The sequence below is a fragment of the Borostomias antarcticus genome (assembly GCF_949987555.1).
Source record: "Borostomias antarcticus genome assembly, chromosome: 8".
NCBI classification, from domain to species: Eukaryota; Metazoa; Chordata; class Actinopteri; order Stomiiformes; family Stomiidae; genus Borostomias; species Borostomias antarcticus.
In genome coordinates, this window is record NC_140241.1 from 4,351,526 (window position 1) to 4,373,388 (window position 21,863).

At 50.0% G+C, this 21,863-nt stretch overlaps 1 protein-coding gene across 1 annotated transcript in view; it reads left to right on the forward strand.

The window, feature by feature from the left end:
- Window positions 1–821: 821 nt before the first annotated feature.
- Window positions 822–21,863, forward strand: part of smarcc1a (SWI/SNF related BAF chromatin remodeling complex subunit C1a) — a gene marked incomplete at both ends in the record, with an annotated part of 21,250 nt that continues 208 nt past the window's right edge. Inside the window, 27 exon segments of the mRNA XM_084442032.1 lie at window positions 822–1,007; window positions 2,413–2,532; window positions 2,960–3,045; window positions 3,519–3,600; window positions 3,951–4,043; window positions 4,194–4,263; window positions 4,473–4,542; window positions 8,480–8,555; window positions 8,922–9,047; window positions 9,396–9,514; window positions 10,147–10,274; window positions 11,368–11,427; window positions 11,710–11,747; window positions 11,896–12,017; window positions 12,341–12,412; window positions 12,597–12,710; window positions 13,219–13,372; window positions 13,533–13,643; window positions 13,952–14,011; window positions 14,238–14,496; window positions 15,161–15,322; window positions 17,033–17,088; window positions 17,883–18,027; window positions 18,513–18,700; window positions 18,949–19,083; window positions 21,317–21,497; window positions 21,500–21,610. Coding sequence (XP_084298158.1) covers window positions 822–1,007; window positions 2,413–2,532; window positions 2,960–3,045; window positions 3,519–3,600; window positions 3,951–4,043; window positions 4,194–4,263; window positions 4,473–4,542; window positions 8,480–8,555; window positions 8,922–9,047; window positions 9,396–9,514; window positions 10,147–10,274; window positions 11,368–11,427; window positions 11,710–11,747; window positions 11,896–12,017; window positions 12,341–12,412; window positions 12,597–12,710; window positions 13,219–13,372; window positions 13,533–13,643; window positions 13,952–14,011; window positions 14,238–14,496; window positions 15,161–15,322; window positions 17,033–17,088; window positions 17,883–18,027; window positions 18,513–18,700; window positions 18,949–19,083; window positions 21,317–21,497; window positions 21,500–21,610 — 3,124 coding nt within the window.

A 21,863-nucleotide genomic window follows, 5' to 3' on the forward strand; every position in this document is an offset into this window, starting at 1 on the left:
CAAGGTTGTTTCCACAAAATGTTAAAGGCATTAACATAGTATTTATTTCTGTATTTCAGTGTCCAACGGACACATAAATAAATACATGTAGAAATGTAGAAAGAAATAAAAGTGGAAAGAAATAAATAAACGTGGAAATAAATACATATATGGATAATGTATTTAAATAAATGAATTAATGAATGTATAAATAAATAAATGCATGTACAAATACATAAATAGCCTTTTACATTACCAAAACGTACTTATTTTTCATGTATTTATTCATTTATGTCTGCATTTATTTATGTATTCTTTATTTATACTTATGTCATGTTTGGCCAGATTGCCAATCTGGTTAAATTGTGAATCAAAATTAGTTCAATCGGTAATAATTTAGCGCTCAATTGCCACGTGATCTATATTGGCTGCTCTAATTATCTTTGCCAGCAGGTGTCAGTAGTGTACAAAGCATTTAATGAGGCCTCGAGTAGGCATGAATCTATCTGCGATAGGATCATCGGTGTTTCAGAAAGCCTCATTTCGCCATCACTACAAAACCCATACATCCACGGACCCATTCCCTCCTGTTGACATAGATCCCATCTATGTCAAATCAAAACGCATATATGAATGAAAGTAACACATCAAAACACAACAGCCTCACAAAAACAAAAAACAAACTCCAACAAAGCAGTGTGCTCTCGCCTCAGACACGCTCTTCCCACTAGACTCTCGCGAGATGTTCACATTTCCTGCGGCTGCGCAATATCATTCCGAACACTTGCATGGTGAGTGACGCGGTGGAGGAGAGAGAGAGAAAAAGCAGCGGACGAGAAACAATGGCGACAGCGGCAACTGCAGCGGGTGGAGCGGGCTCTGGAGGACCAGCGGCCGGCCCGGCGGGTGGCGGGACCACCGTGGCCCGGAAGAAAGACGGAGGGCCGTCCTCGAAGCACTGGGAGAGCGCAGAAACGGTCTCGCAGCTGGAGACGGTGCGCTCATGGATAGGGAAGCACTACAAGAAGGTTGGTTCAGCCTCCGTCCATTGATCCCTAGGCCCGCGTCTCTCTAGCTGCTGCTAACGCGACGGAAACACATCCCTGAACCTTGTGTTTACACATGATGACAGATCCCTCGTTAGCTCAGGTATCCCAGTACGCAATAAACCATTCACACAACTATACTAGCCACGTTTTCTCAGTCCAGAAGCATGTGCAGTGTAGAACACTAGCTGGGTTTCCTACAGAATATCTGCACCCCGGGCTTGGAGGTGTTTCATTCCAGCAAGTACACTGAGCCCGGAGGACCTAGCGAGTGCTCGTTGTAACGTAGCTAACTACCAAATTGGAGTGTGTTTGCACAGCCTTTAATTTTTAACTGTTTACGCAGTTAGTTAGTAAGCTACCCGCACCTGATGAGGACGAATATGTTTAGCTTCTAAGTCACTTGCTAGTTGCTAGCTAGCTAGCACTATTGAGCTCTTGTCTATTCAGTGAGCCAAGGCCAGTCACGGGACACGACACGTTAGGACCAGCATAACAGTTGGCTCGGATAGTAGGTTATAGCTACATAGTTGTGATGGCTGCACTTGTGGTGCCACCACAAAGTTATCCTCTAGCCGGCTGAATGAATGGGTGGGAGATCCAGGAAACCTCCGGGGTGTTATTTATGTTTCCTAGTTAGCTTGTTAGCTAGCAAGCTAGTGTACTTTGTCAACATGCACTACACACTATCAAACAAAGAGACTTCCTGGCTGACAGGAACTAGCACCCTAGCAAGTTATCTAGCACTAGCTATCTTGATATAGTTTCATATTGAGTGACCTGGCCTTATGCTCATTACATTGTGCAGAATACATATCCCAGAATTGTTAGTAGCAGAAGAAACGAGACATTTATATGTTGCTGAAATTACATCCAGTGTGAGGCATCGTTTATTGATGTGATTTGTTTAGGAGCCTCACTAGCAAGATTTACTAGTACCTTTTGTGGCGTTTGTTAGTGCTGAGCACGTTGGGATTCACTACATTATAAGTCTTCTGTGACATTTGACGATATTTTGAATCGTATTGTTTTCTGCATGTGTGATTTAAAATTCAAGTGCAGAGTACAATGTACATTGAAATGCATACTCTCATCACACAGCCAATAATAAATATAATACAAGTAATTTAGCAGCAATATGAAAACAGAACATTATATATATATATATATATATATATATGTTTAGGGGGGCTATTGCCCATGATTATGTTGCATGTCTTCTTTGCCCCTGTGTAGGTCATGCAGGGAGTCATTGTTGATGATGTCAGATGAGATATGCATGCTGTCTTCTCAGAAAAAGATGAGACGGTGTGTTTTTGTGTTGTGATTGAAGGAACGGCATGTCTGTGTCATCCTCATTAAACTCAGTCCTTCTGTGGTGTTCCAGTATGTCCAGGCGGACTCTCCCTCCAGCAAGTCCCTGGCTGGGCTGGTGGTGCAGCTGCTGCAGTTTCAGGAAGATGCTTTTGGGCGGAGGGTCAACAATCCAGCCCTCACAAAGTTACCTGTAAGTGCGCTCGCATACACACACACACACACACACACACACACACACTCACTCACTCACTCACGCATGCACGCACACAGTCAAAATATGGCTGAAATCAAGGGTTTAGGTTTGAGGAGTGTTGGAATGTCATTTTCTGTGTCTCGTAGATTATTGAATACATGGTGGAGGTGGGGGGGGGCTTTAAATATTTTAAATGTCCCCCTAGTCCCTAATGGAGCTTTCGCTCCTTGTTTAAAATACACGCAGCCATCCCACCATTGTTGAAGAAGGGGAGAGGATGGGCTTCACAGCAGGGGATTGCGGTAGATATTCTTAAAATAAGCTATGTGCAAACGCTGCCCACCCCTCCCCCAACAACACAGACACGTCTCACCCCTTTCATATGTTGTCACTCAGCATCCTCCTCCTCCTCCTCCTCCCTCAGGCCAAGAGCTTCCTGGACTTCAAGGCAGGTGGAGCTCTCTGCCACATCCTGGGCTCCGCCTACAAGTTCAAGAGCGAGCAAGGCTGGTGAGTGAGGCTTCTATAGATTGTACTTTTAGCGATAGATACTATAATTATATTCTATTGGTACTCTATATTGTACTGTAGATACTATAGTACTACATACTTTACTCTAATGCTATATACTATAGATACTCTAGTGCTATATACTATACTTTATAAATACTATAGTACTGTGTACTACTATGGCAAGCTTTGGCTTACTGTTTCAATGCATCCTTCCCTAGCCCTCTGCCAAGTTAACATTTTCTGAGAGAGATTGATGAAAGTCTAATTTTAAACACAGACTGTTTGACTTTATGATAAATGGAAGTAAAGCTGTTAGAAAAAAAGGTTGTCCTCCTGTTCCAGTCTGGTTTGAGATTGAGAATCGGCCTGTTATGTCAGAGGAAGACTGTTCTCTATGAAAATAATCTGTTCCCCCAGAATTAGACTTTAAACAAAGGCTTTGTCACGGCAAGTGCCTCCTCTGTCTCCAGGCGTAGGTTCGACCTGCAGAACCCCTCTAGGATGGACAGGAACGTGGAGATGTTCTTGAACGTTGAGAAGACCCTCGTTCAGGTCAGACACTCGCTGATGGAATATGTATCAACTTAATTCGCAAACACTTCTCTAGACACTCTCCTCGCACAACACACAGTTCATTAGACACGCACCATTGGGCACACACCGGACACACATACCTCGCAAACACACACCTTGCAACACACACACACCTCACTGGACACACACACTTCACTGGACACTGCCAATAGACAAATGTCATGGTCTGATCAAATGAAATGGCCTATTAAAGACCATTTATTTTATATCAGTTTCATAGGCAAGGAGCTAAATGGACTGAAACACCCAGCAGAGAAATGATGCCTGTGGTAGCTGTGGATGTTTGACAGAATCCTTTGTGTTTGCAGAATAACTGCCTGACTCGGCCAATCGTGTTCTTGGCACCTGACATTGAGCAGAAGCAGGCCAATAAGCTGAAAGACATCATCAAAAGACACCAGGTAAGACCCGCCCAACCAAGTCAAACTACCTGTTGTAGGAATAGGATGGTAAAGTCACCAATAACACCCCCCCCCCCCCCCCCCCTCTCTCTCTCTCTCTCTCTCTCTCTCTCTCTCTCTCGCTTCCTCTTGCTCTCTCTCGTGCACCAGGGCTCCATCACTGAGGACAAATCCAAGGCCACCCACCACATTCACCCCTCTCCCAGTCAACAAGAGGATGGTTAGTGAAACACCTGACTATGGTTATAATCACTCATTGAGCTGCAGGTGTTATAAGCTGTATATGTGTTTTTTATAAGCTGTGTATGTGCTGTTTATAAGCTGTGTATGTGCTGTTTATAAGCTGTGCTGTATACTGAGTGCTTTGCGGGTGCAGTGCAAGGCTGTTGTATAAGGGGCTGTGTGTGTGTGTGCGTGTGTGTGTTGCAGAGGAGTGGCTGCGTCCAGTCATGAGGAAGGATAAGCAGGTGCTGGTGCACTGGGGCATGTACCCAGACAGGTGAGTCTACTAGCTCCACCCTGCTGCCCTGCTCCCTCACAAGCTCCCAGAGACTAACAAACAGACCTCCACCCAGAGACTAACATGCAAACCTCCACCCAGAGACTAACATGCAAACCTACACCCAGAGACTAACATGCAAACCTACACCCAGAGAGACTAACATGCAAACCTACACCCAGAGACTAACATGCAAACCTACACCCAGAGAGACTAACATGCAAACCTACACCCAGAGAGACTAACATGCAAACCTACACTCAGAGACTAACATGCAAACCTACACTCAGAGAGACTAACATGCAAACCTACACCCAGAGAGACTAACATGCAAACCTACACCCAGAGACTAACATGCAAACCTACACCCAGAGAGACTAACATGCAAACCTCCACCCAGAGACTAACATGCAAACCTCCACCCAGAGAGACTAACATGCAAACCTACACCCAGAGACTAACATGCAAACCTACACCCAGAGACTAACATGCAAACCTACACCCAGAGACTAACATGCAAACCTACACCCAGAGAGACTAACATGCAAACCTACACCCAGAGAGACTAACATGCAAACCTACACTCAGAGAGACTAACATGCAAACCTCCACCCAGAGAGACTAACATGCAAACCTACACCCAGAGACTAACATGCAAACCTACACCCAGAGACTAACATGCAAACCTACACCCAGAGAGACTAACATGCAAACCTCCACCCAGAGACTAACATGCAAACCTCCACCCAGAGACTAACATGCAAACCTACACCCAGAGAGACTAACATGCAAACCTACACCCAGAGACTAACATGCAAACCTACACCCAGAGACTAACATGCAAACCTACACCCAGAGACTAACATGCAAACCTACACCCAGAGAGACTAACATGCAAACCTACACCCAGAGAGACTAACATGCAAACCTACACCCAGAGAGACTAACATGCAAACCTACACCCAGAGAGACTAACATGCAAACCTACACCCAGAGACTAACATGCAAACCTACACCCAGAGAGACTAACATGCAAACCTCCACCCAGAGACTAACATGCAAACCTACACTCAGAGACTAACATGCAAACCTACACCCAGAGACTAACATGCAAACCTACACCAGAGACTAACATGCAAACCTACACCCAGAGACTAACATGCAAACCTCCACCCAGAGAGACTAACATGCAAACCTACACCCAGAGAGACTAACATGCAAACCTCCACCCAGAGAGACTAACATGCAAACCTCCACCCAGAGACTAACATGCAAACCTCCACCCAGAGACTAACAAACAGACCTACACCCAGAGAGACTAACACACAGACATCGACCCAGAGACTAACATGCAAACCTCCACCCAGAGACTAACATGCAAACCTACACCCAGAGACTAACATGCAAACCTACACCAGAGACTAACATGCAAACCTACACCCAGAGACTAACATGCAAACCTCCACCCAGAGAGACTAACATGCAAACCTACACCCAGAGACTAACATGCAAACCTACACTCTTGGAGACTAACATGCAAACCTACACCCAGAGACTAACATGCAAACCTACACCCAAAGACTAACATGCAAACCTACACCCAGAGACTAACATGCAAACCTACACTCAGAGACTAACATGCAAACCTACACCCAGAGACTAACATGCAAACCTACACCCAGAGACTAACATGCAAACATACACCCAGAGAGACTAACATGCAAACCTACACCCAGAGACTAACATGCAAACATACACCCAGAGAGACTAACATGCAAACCTACACCCAGAGACTAACATGCAAACCTACACCCAGAGACTAACATGCAAACCTACACCCAGAGACTAACATGCAAACCTACACCCAGAGACTAACATGCAAACCTACACCCAGAGACTAACATGCAAACCTACACTCAGAGACTAACATGCAGACCTCCACCCAGAGAGACTAACATGCAAACCTACACCCAGAGACTAACATGCAAACCTACACCCAGAGACTAACATGCAAACCTACACCCAGAGACTAACATGCAAACCTACACCCAGAGAGACTAACATGCAAACCTACACCAGAGACTAACATGCAAACCTACACCAGAGACTAACATGCAAACCTACACCCAGAGAGACTAACATGCAAACCTACACCCAGAGAGACTAACATGCAAACCTACACCCAGAGAGACTAACATGCAAACCTACACCCAGAGACTAACATGCAAACCTACACCCAGAGAGACTAACATGCAAACCTACACCCAGAGACTAACATGCAAGCCTACACCCAGAGACTAACATGCAAACCTACACCCAGAGACTAACATGCAAACCTACACCCAGAGAGACTAACATGCAAACCTACACCCAGAGAGACTAACATGCAAACCTACACCCAGAGACTAACATGCAAACCTACACCCAGAGAGACTAACATGCAAACCTACACCCAGAGACTAACATGCAAACCTCCACCCAGAGAGACTAACATGCAAACCTCCACCCAGAGAGACTAACATGCAAACCTCCACCCAGAGACTAACATGCAAACCTACACCCAGAGAGACTAACATGCAAACCTACACCCAGAGACTAACATGCAAACCTAAACCCAGAGACTAACATGCAAACCTACACCCAGAGACTAACATGCAAACCTACACCCAGAGACTAACATGCAAACCTACACCCAGAGACTAACATGCAAACCTACACCCAGAGACTAACATGCAAACCTACACCCAGAGACTAACATGCAAACCTCCACCCAGAGACTAACATGCAAACCTCCACCCAGAGACTAACATGCAAACCTACAACCATAGACTAACATGCAAACCTACACTCAGAGACTAACATGCAAACCTCCACCCAGAGACTAACATGCAAACCTCCACCCAGAGACTAACATGCAAACCTCCACCCAGAGACTAACATGCAAACCTACACTCAGAGAGACTAACATGCAAACCTACACCCAGAGAGACTAACATGCAAACCTACACCCAGAGACTAACATGCAAACCTACACCCAGAGAGACTAACATGCAAACCTACAACCATAGACTAACATGCAAACCTACACTCAGAAACTAACATGCAAACCTACACCCAGAGAGACTAACATGCAAACCTACACCCAGAGAGACTAACATGCAAACCTACACTCAGAGACTAACATGCAAACCTCCACCCAGAGACTAACATGCAAACCTCCACCCAGAGACTAACATGCAAACCTCCACCCAGAGACTAACATGCAAACCTACACTCAGAGAGACTAACATGCAAACCTACACCCAGAGAGACTAACATGCAAACCTACACCCAGAGACTAACATGCAAACCTACACCCAGAGAGACTAACATGCAAACCTACACCCAGAGACTAACATTCAAACCTACACCCAGAGACTAACATGTAAACCTACACCCAGAGACTAACATGCAAACCTACACCCAGAGACTAACATGCAAACCTACACCCAGAGACTAACATGCAAACCTACACCCAGAGAGACTAACATGCAAACCTACACCCAGAGAGACTAACATGCAAACCTACACCCAGAGACTAACATGCAAACCTACACCCAGAGAGACTAACATGCAAACCTACACCCAGAGAGACTAACATGCAAACCTACACCCAGAGACTAACATGCAAACCTACACCCAGAGACTAACATGCAAACCTCCACCCAGAGACTAACATGCAAACCTCCACCCAGAGACTAACATGCAAACCTACACCCAGAGACTAACATGCAAACCTACACCCAGAGACTGATGTATTGTTGAGAATCGTAATTAATACTAAGTGGTGCTAGAAACCTTTTGTCGATGAATTGAATAGTCTGGTCACGTTGGAAATTGGAAAGGATTCTAACAGTGGTGGGCTATCCCTTTAATGTCCCCGTTCCCCCGCGGCCAGCTACGACACCTGGGTGTCCACCAGCGACGTGGAGGGGGAGGTGGAGGACCCGCCCAGCTCGGAGAAGCCCTGGAAGGTGAGCGTTCACCCCCTCACCTTAACTCCGCGTTCACCTTTCACCCCGTCGGCATCTTCATTGCCTCTGATTTTAGCTTGAATCATGAAGAAGAACAGAGAACGCCTGACACTCTCCACCTGTCTGTTTTCTTCTCTCCATCTCTCTCTCTCCACCTCTCTTTCTTTCTCTCCCTCTCTCTCTCCCTCTCTCTCTCCCCCTCTCTCTCTCTCCCTCTCTCTCTCTCTCTCCCTCTCTCTCCATCTCTGTCTTTCCCTCTCTCTCCATCTATCTCTCTTTCCCTCTCCCTCTCTCTCTCTCTCTCTCTCTCCCCCTCTCTCTCTCTCCCCCCCTCTCCCTCTGTCCATCTCTCTCTCCATCTCTCAGGTGCATGCTAAATGGGTCTTGGACACCGACGCCTTCAACGAGTGGATGAATGAGGAGGACTACGAGGTGGACGAGAACAAGAAGCCGGTGAACTTCCGCCAGAGGATCTTCCCCCGGGAGGAGGAGGTAGGCCCGGACCACACGCTAGTCTGGGAGACGGACCGCTTGTCTGGGTTAGATCTGTGTTGCATGGTCTTGTTGTTGTTGTTGTTGTCGTCTTGTTCTCGGGAGTCTGCTTTTATGTCCGCCACCCATCCTTTCCAAACTCTTCCTCGCTCGCTCTCTCTCTCTCCCCCTCCGCTCCTCTGCTCACCACCGCATCCCCCCCCTCCCTCCCTTCCTCCCTTCCTCCCCTTCCTCCCCCCCCTCCCTTCCTCCCCCCTCCCCTCCGTGTGTGAGACCATTCTCTCATTCTCTCGCTCTTTCTCTCATCCTCCATCCCTCCCCCCCCTGGTTCCCCGGGGTTCTGATCAGTTTTCCCGTACACCCGATCGTAAGGAGCGCAAGGCGAACGCCGCCGGCAAGAAGAGGAGGCGCTCGCCCTCCCCCCCCAGCACCCCCGCCGAGTCCCGCAAGAAGGGAGGCAAGAAGGGGTAAGAGAAGAGCCACCCCTCTCTCTCTCACGCTCACTCGCTCACGCACGCACTCACTCTCACGCTCGCTCGCTCACGCACGCACAGTCACTCTCACTCTCACACACACACACACTCACATTTACTCTCACACATTCTCCCTCTCTCTCTCTCTCTCTCTCTCTCACACACATTCTCTCTCTCTCACACACATTCTCTCTCTCTCTTTCTCTCACACATTCTCCCTCTCTCTTTCTCACACATTATCCCTCTCTCTCTTTCTCACACACGTTCTCTCTCTCTCTTTCTCACACACATTCTCTCTCTCTTTCTCACACACATTCTCCCTCTCACTCTCTCACACACATTCTCCCTCTCTCTCTTTCTCACACACATTCTCCCTCTCTCTTTCTCACACACGTTCTCTCTCTTTCTCACACATTCTCGTTCTCTCTCTCTCACACACGTTCTCTCTCTTTCTCACACATTCTCCCTCTCTCTCTCTCTCTCTCTCTCTCACACATTCTCCCTCTCTTTCTCACACACATTCTCCCTCTCTCTTTCTCACACACGTTCTCTCTCTCTTTCTCACACACGTTCTCTCTCTCTCTCCCTCTCTCTCTCTCTCTCTCTCTCTCTCTCTCTCCTCCCAGGAACACCGGGCCTCACTGGAAGCGGCGCAGCCACCGTGAGGAGGAGGACACGGAGGAGGACCTGACCAAGGACATGGACGACCCCTCCCCGGTCCCCGGCATGGAGGACGTCACCCTGCCCAAGAACGGTCAGAACCCTCCCTCTTCATCACACTCCTCCTCACACTCTCAGAACCCCTGACTCATCATTCATACTCTCTGGACCTTCACTCATCATCATCATCATACTCCTCCTCTTCACACTCTAAACCCCATCATCATCATCATCACTCCTATTTATGTTCTCTGACCTCACTCTTCATCATCATCATCGTCATCATACTCCTTCATACTCTCAGAACTGTCAACTCATCATACTCCTTTTCCTACTCTCTGATCCTTCACTCATCATCTTCATACTCTCAGAACGCTCACTCATCATCATCATCATCATCATCCCTCTTCATACTCGCTGCACTGCCCACCTTCAATCCTTTAGGGATGCACCCGATTGTGAAATTCTGGGCCGATACGATGTTTAAAATAACAATTTGGCCGGTACTCAACCAACCAACAAATCTTCATTCTAAGAAAATAACTGAAGAGTTTGTATTTGAATGAGCATAAATTCAATCCTAAAAATGTATGAATCAACCTTTAATGCGACACAGCAGATACACATTGGCCACTGCCATCAGTGAATTATTTTATTTGCAGGTATAACAAGGTGAATATTGGCCGATAACGATTTATGGCCAATATATCGGTCCATTCCTAGTTATTTTTATGGCTCCTGGTACCTTTTTCCTTTCTGAATTGGTGACTTGACTGTTCACACACACACACACACACACACACGTGCCTCGCTGCCCTTGCTGTGATAACAGCTTGGGGGGATTTTCTTTATTAGAGAGAGAGAGGGAGGGAGGGAGAGAGAGAGAGAGAGACATACAGGGAGCCTAGCCTGAGAGAGGTCTGAAACCCCCCCCCCTCCCCCCACACACACACACACACACACACCAGGCTAGAAATGTGACCACCTCCCCCCAGCTGTGCTCCACTTCTTTTGTCCTGCCCCCTTCCTTAATATCCTTTCTATTTTTGAACACACGGCTTACCGTAGCTGCACTGCCCAAGGCACGCCAGCGCTAATACTACCAGCGGGCTTGTATTTGTTCTTATCCTCTCTCTCCCTCTCCATCCCTCTCTCTCCCTCTCTCTCTCTCTCTCTCTCCCCTCCAGTGAACCCTAAAAAAGACAGTGAGAACACACCCGTCAAGGGAGGGGCAGTGGCTGATCTGGGTAAGTGTGTGTGTGTGTGTGCGCGTGTGTGCGCGTGTGTGCGCGTGTGTGCGCGTGTGTGCGCGTGTGTGTGCGCGTACGCGTGCAGGACATCCGTGTGTCTTCGATGCCACAGTAGAACAGTGTAACTTCCCTCTAGCCCTGTAAGGAGAGCATTATGGAGGAAAGCATTGACTGTATATGACATCATCATCACAACAGACACTCTAGGTACATAAGATAAGGCCCCGGATAGGCTTCAGCAATGACCTCTTGACCTCTGCCACTGTCTCCCTCCATCAGATGACCTGGATGATGACACTGTGACTTCTGCCGGCAAGGTGACATCATCTTCTCATCTCTCTATGTAACAGAGACACTCCGTTCCCCGTCTGGTCACCGTCTGTCATAGCGTGTCGGTAGACGGATCTTCATCAGAGCCGGTGTCCTCAGACGCAGTGTGACTCTGTCCTGTGTCGCCCCCTACAGGACGACGAGGAGCAGGGCAAGGCTGAGATCAACCGCCTCATCGACTCCAGCGAGGACAACGTAACGGAGCAGACCCACCACATCATCATTCCCAGCTACGCCGCCTGGTTCGACTACAACTGGTGAGTGTGTGTGTGTTTCTACATGGTGCTGTGTGTGTTTTGGTCCTAGTGTGTGTGCGTGCTGAGCTTGTCCGTCGTGAGCTTATCTCTCTCTCTCTCTCCCTCTCCCCCCCTCTCCCTCTCTCTCTCTCCCCGCCCCATCTCTCTCTCTCTCTCTCTCCCCCCTCTCCCTCTCTCTCTCTCCCCGCCCCATCTCTCTCTCTCTCTCTCTCCCCCCTCTCCCTCTCTCTCTCTCCCCGCCCCATCTCTCTCTCTCCCCCCCCCCTCTCTCTCTCTCTCCCCCCCCTCCCCCATCTCTCTCTCTCTCTCTCTCTCTCTCTCAGCATCCATGAGATCGAGCGGCGTGCCCTCCCAGAGTTCTTTAACGGGAAGAACAAGTCCAAGTCTCCAGAGATGTGAGTCAGCGGAACCGCCTCCACTTCACACTCACACACACTTCACACTCATTCACACACACACACACACACTCATTCACACACTTCACACTCATTCACACACACACAACAGAGCGGCTGCTCCTCAACATCCCTACCGGTCAGCGCAGCCAGTCTCTAACCTGTACGCCCCCCTCTCCCTCAGATACCTGGCCTACAGGAACTTCATGATCGATACGTACCGCCTCAACCCCCAGGAGTACCTCACGTCCACTTCCTGTCGCAGGAACTTGACCGGAGACGTGTGCGCCGTCATGAGGTGAGCAGTGAGGACGGACGCGGCTCCTAAGTGGTCAGGAGTCCCCATTCTCTTTGCTGACGAAAGTCATGTATGTTTATATAACGGCGAGGTTCGCATGTTTGATGTCAACAGTCTGATTCGGGACCGTATCAGGGTTAGTGCGCAACTGCAGAATACTGCTCTCTCTCTCTCTCTCTCTCTTTCTTTTTTTCTTTTTCTTTCTTTCTTTCTTCCTCTCTCACTCACACTCACTCTATCCCTCTTTCTTTCTTTCTTTCTTTCTTTCTTTCTTTCTTTCTTTCCTTTTCTTTTCTTTTCTTTTCTTTTCTTTTCTTTTCTTTTCTTTTCTTTTCTTTTCTTTTCTTTTCTTTTCTTTTCTTTCACTCACTCACTCACTCACTCACTCACTCACTCACTCTTTTTCTTTCTTTCTTTCTTCCTCTCTCTCACACTCACTCTATCCCCCTCTCTCTTTCCTTCTTTCTCTCTCTCTCTCTCTCTCTCTCTCTCTCTCTCTCTCTCTCAGGGTCCACGCCTTCCTGGAGCAGTGGGGCCTGGTCAACTACCAGGTGGACTCGGAGAGCCGGCCCCTCCCCATGGGCCCCCCGCCCACCCCCCACTTCAACGTGCTGGCTGACACCCCGTCCGGCCTCATGCCCCTGCACCACCGCCCCCCGCAGGTGAACGCAGGATACTGCAGGGACATCTTAACTGTTCTGGATCGACCCACAGCCTCCTACTTACTGTCCCTGTGTCTAGATCCTGTGTGATCCTAGTTCATGTCTCTGTCTAGATCCAGTTTGTGTATCTAACTATGTCCGCTCCCCATCTCTCCCCCAGATCCCCTCGGGCCAGCAGATGCTCAACTTCCCTGAGAAGGGCAAAGACAAGCCCACCGACATGCAGAACTTCGGCCTGCGCACAGACCTCTACTCCAAGAAGAACCCCAAGGTAGCTGCACGATACTGCTCTGTCTGTCTCTCTCTGTGTCTCTCTCTCGCTCTCTCTCTCTCTCTCTGTCTGTCTGTCTGTCTGTCTCTGTCTGTCTGTTTGTGTCCTCTCTCTCTGTCTCTCTCTCGCTCTCTCGCTCTTTCTCTCTGTCTGTCTGTCTGTCTGTCTGTCTGTCTGTCTGTCTGTCTGTCTGTCTGTCTGTCTGTCTGTCTCTCTCTCTCTCTCTCTCTCTCTCTCTCTCAGATCTTCTTTTGTGCAGTCCAGTCCGTATTTCTAAAGTGTGCGTGTGCGCGTGTGTGTGTTTGCAGAGTAAACCGACCAGCGGAGGCAGAGAGTGGACGGAGCAGGAGACCCTCCTACTGTTGGAGGTGGGTGTCGGGTCCCAGACGGGCAGCGCTTTGGTGGAGGAGGGGGGGACGTACCTGAACACAGCCCTGAACACACCCACTGTGCCATTTACCATCGTACCTGAACACGCTTTTCATGGCTTCCTCCTCTTACCCCTGCGATCCCTGTCCGTTTATCTATCCGTCTCTCTCTCCCTCTCTCCATATCTCTCTCTCCCTCTCTCTCTCTCTCCCCCCCCCCCCCCAGGCTCTGGAGATGTACAAGGACGACTGGAACAAGGTGTCGGAGCACGTGGGCTCTCGCACCCAGGACGAGTGCATCCTCCACTTCCTGCGTCTGCCCATCGAGGACCCCTACCTGGAGAACTCCGAGGCCTCTCTGGGGCCCCTGGCCTACCAGCCCGTCCCCTTCAGCCAGTCTGGGAACCCCGTCATGAGCACCGTGGCCTTCCTGGCCTCCGTGGTGGACCCCCGCGTGGCCTCCGCCGCCGCCAAGGCAGCCCTGGGTCAGTGTGTGTGTGTGTGTGCGTGTGTGTGCGTGTGTGTGTGGTGTTTCCGTGTGTTTGTGTGTGTGGTGTTTCCGTGTGTGTGTGTGGTCGTTCCGTGTGTGTGTGTGGTTTTTCCGTGTGTGTGCGGTGTGTGTGGTTTCCGTGTGTTTGTGTGTGTGGTGTTTCCGTGTGTGTGTGTGGTCGTTCCGTGTGTGTGTGTGGTGTTTCCGTGTGTGTGTGTGTGTGCGGTGTGTGTGGTGTTTCCGTGTGTGTGTGTGGTTTCGTGTGTGTGTGTGTGTGGTGTTTCCGTGTGTGGAGAGTATGTCACAAAGATTAACAAGTGTGTGGGTGTGGTGTGTGTGTGTGTGTGTGTGTGTGTGGGTGTGGTGTTTCCGTGTGTTTGTGTGTGTGTGTGTGTGTGTGGTGTTTCCGTGTGTGTGTGTGCGGTGTTTCCGTGTGTGTGTGTGTGGTCGTTCCGTGTGTGTGTGTGGTTTTTCCGTGTGTGTGTGTGCGGTGTCTCCGTGTGTGTGTGTGTGCGGTGTTTCCGTGTGTGTGTGTGTGTGTGTGTGTGGTGTTTCCGTGTGAGGAGAGTATGTCACAAAAATTAACATTTCACAAAGATTACCAACTCTGTGTGTGTGTGTGTGTGTGTGTGTGTGTGTGTGTGTGTGTGTGTGTGTAGAGGAGTTCTCTCGTGTGCGTGAGGAGGTTCCAGCGGAGCTGGTGGAGGCCCATGTGAAGAAGGTCCAGGAGGCGGCGCGCAGCACGGGCAAGGTTGACCCCGCCTACGGCCTGGAGAGCAGCGGCATCGCCGGGACCGCCCCCGAGGAGCCTGAGAAGACCGGTACGCACGCACACACACACACACGGCCATACACACACACACATTCTCTCTCTCTCTCTCTCCCCTCTTTCTCGCTATCTCTCTCTCTCTCTCTCTCTCTCCCTTTCCTCTTTCTCTCTTCCCTCCTTTCTCTCTCTCTCTCTCTTTCTTTCTCTCTCTCTCTCTCTCCCTTTCCTCTTTCTCTCTTCCCTCCTCTCTCTCTCTCTCTCTCTCTGATACCCCACACACTACTCAAGCACATCAGCTGTGTATATTGAATGTGGCGTTGCGTGTGGCCAGAGGGGGGAGGCAGAGAGTCAGAGTGCAGTCTGCCAGCCAACAGGCAGGGTGAGGCCTCTCGCTCTCTCTCCCCCCCACCCCTTCTCTCTTTCGCTTTCTCCCTCCCTCTTGTCTCCCTCCCTCTCTTTCTCCCCCCCCCTCTGTTTCTCTCACTCACTCTCTCCCTACCTGTCTCCCTCCCTCGGTCTACCTCCCTCCCTGTCTCTCTCTCCCCCCTCCCCTGTTTCTCTCTCTCTCGCTCTCTCCCCCCCCCTCTCTCTTTCGCCATATCCCTCCCTCTTGTCTCCCTTTCTTTCTCTCTCTCTCCCTCCCTCGGTCTCCCTCTCTCTTTCTGGATGTGCAGATGTGTTTGGTTAAAGGAATGTATCCTCAACACATCATTGAGCTGAATGGCAATTATTTGTCATTTAGTTCTGTCCACCGGTGAGGGGCAGTGTGTGGAGGCGTCGCCAGAATGTGTGTTTTCGTGTGTGTGTGTGTGTGTGTGTGTGTGTCTGTGTGTGTTAATATGTGCTCTGCTGCCGTGGTAACCAGTGGATTAAACCGCAGCGGCAGATGGGGTGTGGGCTGAAACTGGGTCAGAGCGTTGCACACACACACACACACACACACACACACAGGCTCTCCACTTCTCAACCAGCAATTACACCTAAATGAATGCATTCTATAAACAAAAGCACAGGCAAAATCAATGGTCAGACCACAGCGCGTTCATTTAAGTGCCCTCGTTAAAACACTCCCTAAGCCCACCGCGCTTCGAGGCCAGTCGATATTTGAACACACTCAACGCATGCATAAATGCACATATGTACATGCCTTTCCACTCAACACACACTCGCTCACGTAAACGCGTGCGCACTCGCATACCCACGTGCACTATTTGTACGTCCTCTGCAGCCCACTCACTAGTGCACAGTAAACATTAGAAATCCTCTCCCAAAGGTTGGGTTGAGGTTGGTTTGGAAGAACTTGACTGGCCCCCGTGATCTCAACCCCATCTAACACCTTTGGGGTGAACTAGAACGGAGATGCTAGCTAGGCACGCTCGTCCAACATCAGTGTCTGACATCACAAATCCTCTTCTGGATGAATGGGCAGAAATTCCCACCGACGCACTCCAATCTTGTAGAAAGTCTTCCCAGAAGAGTGGAAGCTCTTGTAGCTGCAAATGAGGGACCAATTCCATATTAATGCTTATGAATTTAAAATCGGACGTCATAAAAGCTCCTGTAATGTGTAATGTGTAGGTGTCCATATAGTGTATGCTGGCACAAACAGTCCCAACCCCTCCTCTCTCCTCCATAATCACACTTCAGTAGTCATCATTATAACAAAAAAAATGCATCAAGGTGTAACTCCTCACTAATTGTCTCTCTCTCCATCTCTCTCTCTCCATCGTGTCTCTCTCTCTCTCTCTCCCTCTTATTGTAGAGACCCCAGAGGCAGAGAAAATGGACACAGACTCCGACTCCCAGCAACCTGACAAGGTGAGAGAGCCTGAAGGTCAAAGGGCATTGCAGTCATTATGCCTGAACGTCCTCTCCTCTCTCCTTTCTCTCTCTCTCTCTTTCTATTTCCCCTGTATCCCTCCTCCTCTTTCTGTCTCCCTCTCCTCTCTCTCTCTCTCCTTCTCCAGTCATCCATGTATCCTGTCTGTGTTTCTGGGTGTCCGGGGGGTAAATGTGACGCCCTGGATAACGTTATCAGGAGTTGTTCATGGTTCACTGGCCATCTTCATTATCATCCATTAGCCATCCCTCTCATCACCCAGCCCTCTCTCTCCCTCTCCCTCTCTCTCTCTCCCTCTCTCCCTCTCTCCCTCTCTCTCTCCCTCTCTCTCTCATTGCCAAAGCAAACATCATAAAAAGTCACAAAAATGTTAATGTAGATACAAATAGGTGAGTAGTCTGAATAAGTGTAATATTTACAAATTAATTTAAATGGTAACTTTTTATGGCAATCCTAGCTCAATACTGGAACGATCAGTGAAATGATGGTCTCTATGTTTCAGGTTCATGGTAGACAGACCACAAATGGGACTAAATGTCCAAAATAGCACACTACCTCTTTAAGGTAGTTCGACGTCCACCTCTTGTGTGCAGTGGGTGGACAGTGTGTCTTCTCTAGGGAGACGGGTCTGCCTGTGGCGGCCTCGCTCCTCGGCGAGGCTGTGCCCGAGGCTATGCTTGAGGCTGCCTTTCACCCTATTTATCTGCTCTCACACACCTGAATAACGTCATCTCTAAAACACAAGTGTGTACCCGTCTGTCCCTTCTCCCAGGCGGAGTCCAAGGACGAGGCGGAGAAGCCCAGCGAGTCCGCGGAGAAGCAGGCGGAGGGGGAGAAGGTGAAGAGCGAGAACGCAGAGCCTGCGGAGAAAGAGGAGGGCGAGAGCGACGGAGCGGAGGGCAAGACCACAGCAGCAGGTACATCCGGCCCCAGAAGAGTATCACTGTCAACTCTTCTAACTGCCATTCTATCACTGTCAACTCTTCTAACTGCCATTCTATCTCTAGCCATGTTTCCATCCACTTGTCAATCGAATTATGTGAGGATCGCTAAAAATATGAATGTGAATAAACATGCGTTTCCATCTAGAGCTTTAAATCGGATAAAGCATTTATCACAAAAGCCTTTTATCGAACAAGAGAAAATCCGACGAGATCGACAGTACTAACTTTTTGTCGATTTTCATGACTTTTAATCGAATTTGACTGTCTCCATAAGGCATTTTTAATTTGATATAATTGAATTTGCATAAAACGTGTGGATGGAAACATTACTGTCAACTCTTCATCCAGCCATTGTTCGTCCCCATCCAGGATGAATATATCTTGGGTTTATCGCTAGGTTTAGGACACTGAGTGGAACGGTAGCCATGTTGAAGTGACGCGTTTGCCTTGCGGTGTAGCAGACAAAGACAAGGAGGTTGCCATGGAGACGTCGGAGGAGGAGCAGGAGAAGGAGGAGCAGGCGGGCGCCACCGAGGAGGAGGAGGAAGAGGAGAAGAGGAAGAAGAAGCTGGAGCCGGACGTGGAGGAGGGCAACATCGCCACGGCGGCCGCCGCCGCCCTGGCCTCAGCCGCCACCAAGGCCAAGGTGAGGCTCCTCCCACAAAGGGCGCAGGCTCCTCCCACCGCCAGAGCCAGACACCCCCTGACTGGATTCGCGTCCTGGTGGGGGTGTACTGTCTCTCTCTCTCTCTCTCTCCTGACTAAACTAATGTGATGAACTATGCACTTGGGTCACTTTATGTATATAGGGTAACAGGGAACTATGCACTGTACTTGTGTCTTAATAAACGTATAAACTTGAACCTTGAACCCTCCCTCCCTCCATCCCTGCAGCATCTGGCGGCGGTGGAGGAGAGGAAGATCAAGTCCCTGGTGGCCCTGCTGGTGGAGACCCAGATGAAGAAGCTGGAGATCAAGCTGAGGCACTTCGAGGAGCTGGAGACCATCATGGACCGCGAGAAGGAGGCCGTGAGTGTGCTGCACACAGGGCCTGCTGGGAAACGTAGTTCTGATGGCATTACGCTGTGAACGGAGCAGATTGGGATATGGAGTTGAGTCGGGAGAGGACAGCGTGTTTTTTTATGAGCAATCCCTCTCTGAGAGGAAAGAAGACAACAGAGCTTTAAGAACTGAGACCAGCCATTGCTGTAGTAGACGCGCACACACACACACACACACACACACACAGAATGCCTGCCAGTGGTTGGTCCTTGGAGACTTGGAGAGTGTAAAACTCTGTCGAGCAGCGAGCTGCAGGCTGTGGCCCAGTTCAGCAGAGTGGTTAATAGTGCATGAACAAGACCCGGCTTTACATAACCCTGCTGGGAGAGCACCCAGGATCACACACACACACACACACAGACTCACACAGACTCACACACACACCCAGACTCACGCCTACACACACACACACACACACACACACACACCCAGACTCAAGCCTACATGCACACACACACCCAGGCTCACGCCTCCACACACACACACACACCCAGGCTCACGCCTCCACCCACACACACACACACCCAGGCTCACGCCTCCACCCACACACACACACACCCAGGCTCACGCCTCCACCCACACACACACACACCCAGGCTCACGCCTCCACCCACACACACACACTCCCAGGCTCACGCCTCCACACACATACACACACACACACCCAGACTCACGCCTCCACACACACACACACACGCCTACACCGGCCGGGTTATGTGACGAATCCTCAACAGTTAGTAGGGGGTAACTGGACACTAGGTCAGGGTTAATTGGTCACCAAATTGGGTGAAAATGAGATAAAATCAAAATTCCTGTGCTTAACTTCCCATGGTTAACGTAAATTTACCAGAAATGTTCCACCCCTTTGCAACCCCACACACACACACCCATACACACAAACACACACACGAAGATTAAATTATATTGAGTCAAACAGATGCATTGAAAAAAGCATCATAACTCTTCCCCTAGGTACACTCTCAGAGAGGGCAATCTGGTGTCTGGTTCCCTCTCTCCATCCATCCCTCCCGGATGGTCTCCTAATGAAATTCTCTCCATTCTCTCTCTTTCTGTTGTGGTTTATGGACTGGCATTTGTATGAAAATCAATCCTTCTATTGCCAGTTCCTCCTCCCTGCCCCCCCCCCCCCCCCTCACTCGCTCTCTCTCTTTCTCTTTCTCTCTCTCTCTCGCTCTCTCTCTTCCAGCATGGTCCTGTTTCAACTATCTTTTTTCCTTCCACTAATTCAGTTTCTGTCACTCCCCCCTCCCTCCCCATCTGTCTGGAAAAAAGCTCTCCAATCTCTCTCTCTCTCCCATCCCCCCCCCCCACATATCTCCTCCTCTCTCTCCCCCCCTCTCCCATATCTCCTCTCTCTCTCCCACCCCCCCCCCCCACATATCTCCTCTCTCTCTCTCTCCTCCTCCTCCTCTCTCTCCAATATCTCCTCTCTCACTCCTCCTCCCCCTCTCTCCCATATCTCCTCTCTTTCTCACTCTCCCCCCCCCCCTCTCTCCCATATCTCCTCCTCTCTCTCCTCCTCCTCCCCCTCTCTCTCCCATATCTCCTCTCTCTCCTCCTCCCCCTCGCTCTCCCATATCTCCTCCTCTCTCCTCCAACCTCTCGCTCCCATATCTACTCTCTCCTCTTCCCCCCTATCTCCTATATCTCCTCCTCTTCTCTCTACTCCTCCTCCCTCTGTCTCCCATATGCTATCCTTTCCTTTCTCTCTCCTCCTCCCCCTCTCTCCTCCTCCTCCTCCCCCTCTCTCTCTCCCCCTCTCTCTCCCTGCACATTGTCTCGTCTGCCCTCTCTACCCCCCGTGACTAAAGACTCGCCATTGTCTCGTCTGCCCTCTCTACCCCCCGTGACTAAAGACTCACCATTGTCTCGTCTGCCCTCTCTACCCCCCGTGACTAAAGACTCACCAGTGTCAGTCAGGAAGTGGGCTACATGACATCACGTGTGGCTTACTGCGTCCACCGGGTTATGACACATGGGCTGTCAGTCATGTTTAAGAGATGGTGTTGACTCATCAGAACCATAACACTCACCCTCTCTCCCTCTCTCTCTCCCTCTCTCTCTCTCCCCCTCCCTCTCTCTCTCCCTCTCTCTCTCTCTCTCCCCCCCTCTCTCTCTCTCTCTCTCTCTCTCTCTCTCTCTCCCCCTCTCTCTCTCTCCCTCTCTCTCTCTCTCTCAGTTGGAGCTGCAGAGGCAGCAGCTGCTGACGGAGCGCCAGGCCTTCCACATGGAGCAGCTGAAGTACGCTGAGATGAAGGCTCGCCAGCAGATGGAGCAGCAGCAGCAGCAGGCCAACGCTGCGGCCGGCCCCGGCCCCCACCCGGCCCCCCACCACGGGCCCCCTCCGGGCATGCACCACGGGGCCCCCCCCACCACGGGCCCCCACCGGCCATGCACCACGGGGGCCCCTCCGGCCCCGGCTTCCCCCCGGGCATGCATCACGGCATGGGCCCTCACCACCCATCTCAGACGGGTGAGAGGACTGTCATACACACACACACACACACACACACCAGAATCCTGTTGCCCGCCACCCCCACCTCTATTACCCGGGCCCTTCAGCATTCATCCCAGACAGATGCATTACATTACATTACATTACAGTCATTTAGCAGATGCTTTTATCCAAAGCGACTAACAATAATTGCATTCAACGTGGGAATGTCCTACTACTTGCAGAACTCACAAGTGCATCTCCTTTCTAAAACAAGTGATTAAGAGCATAA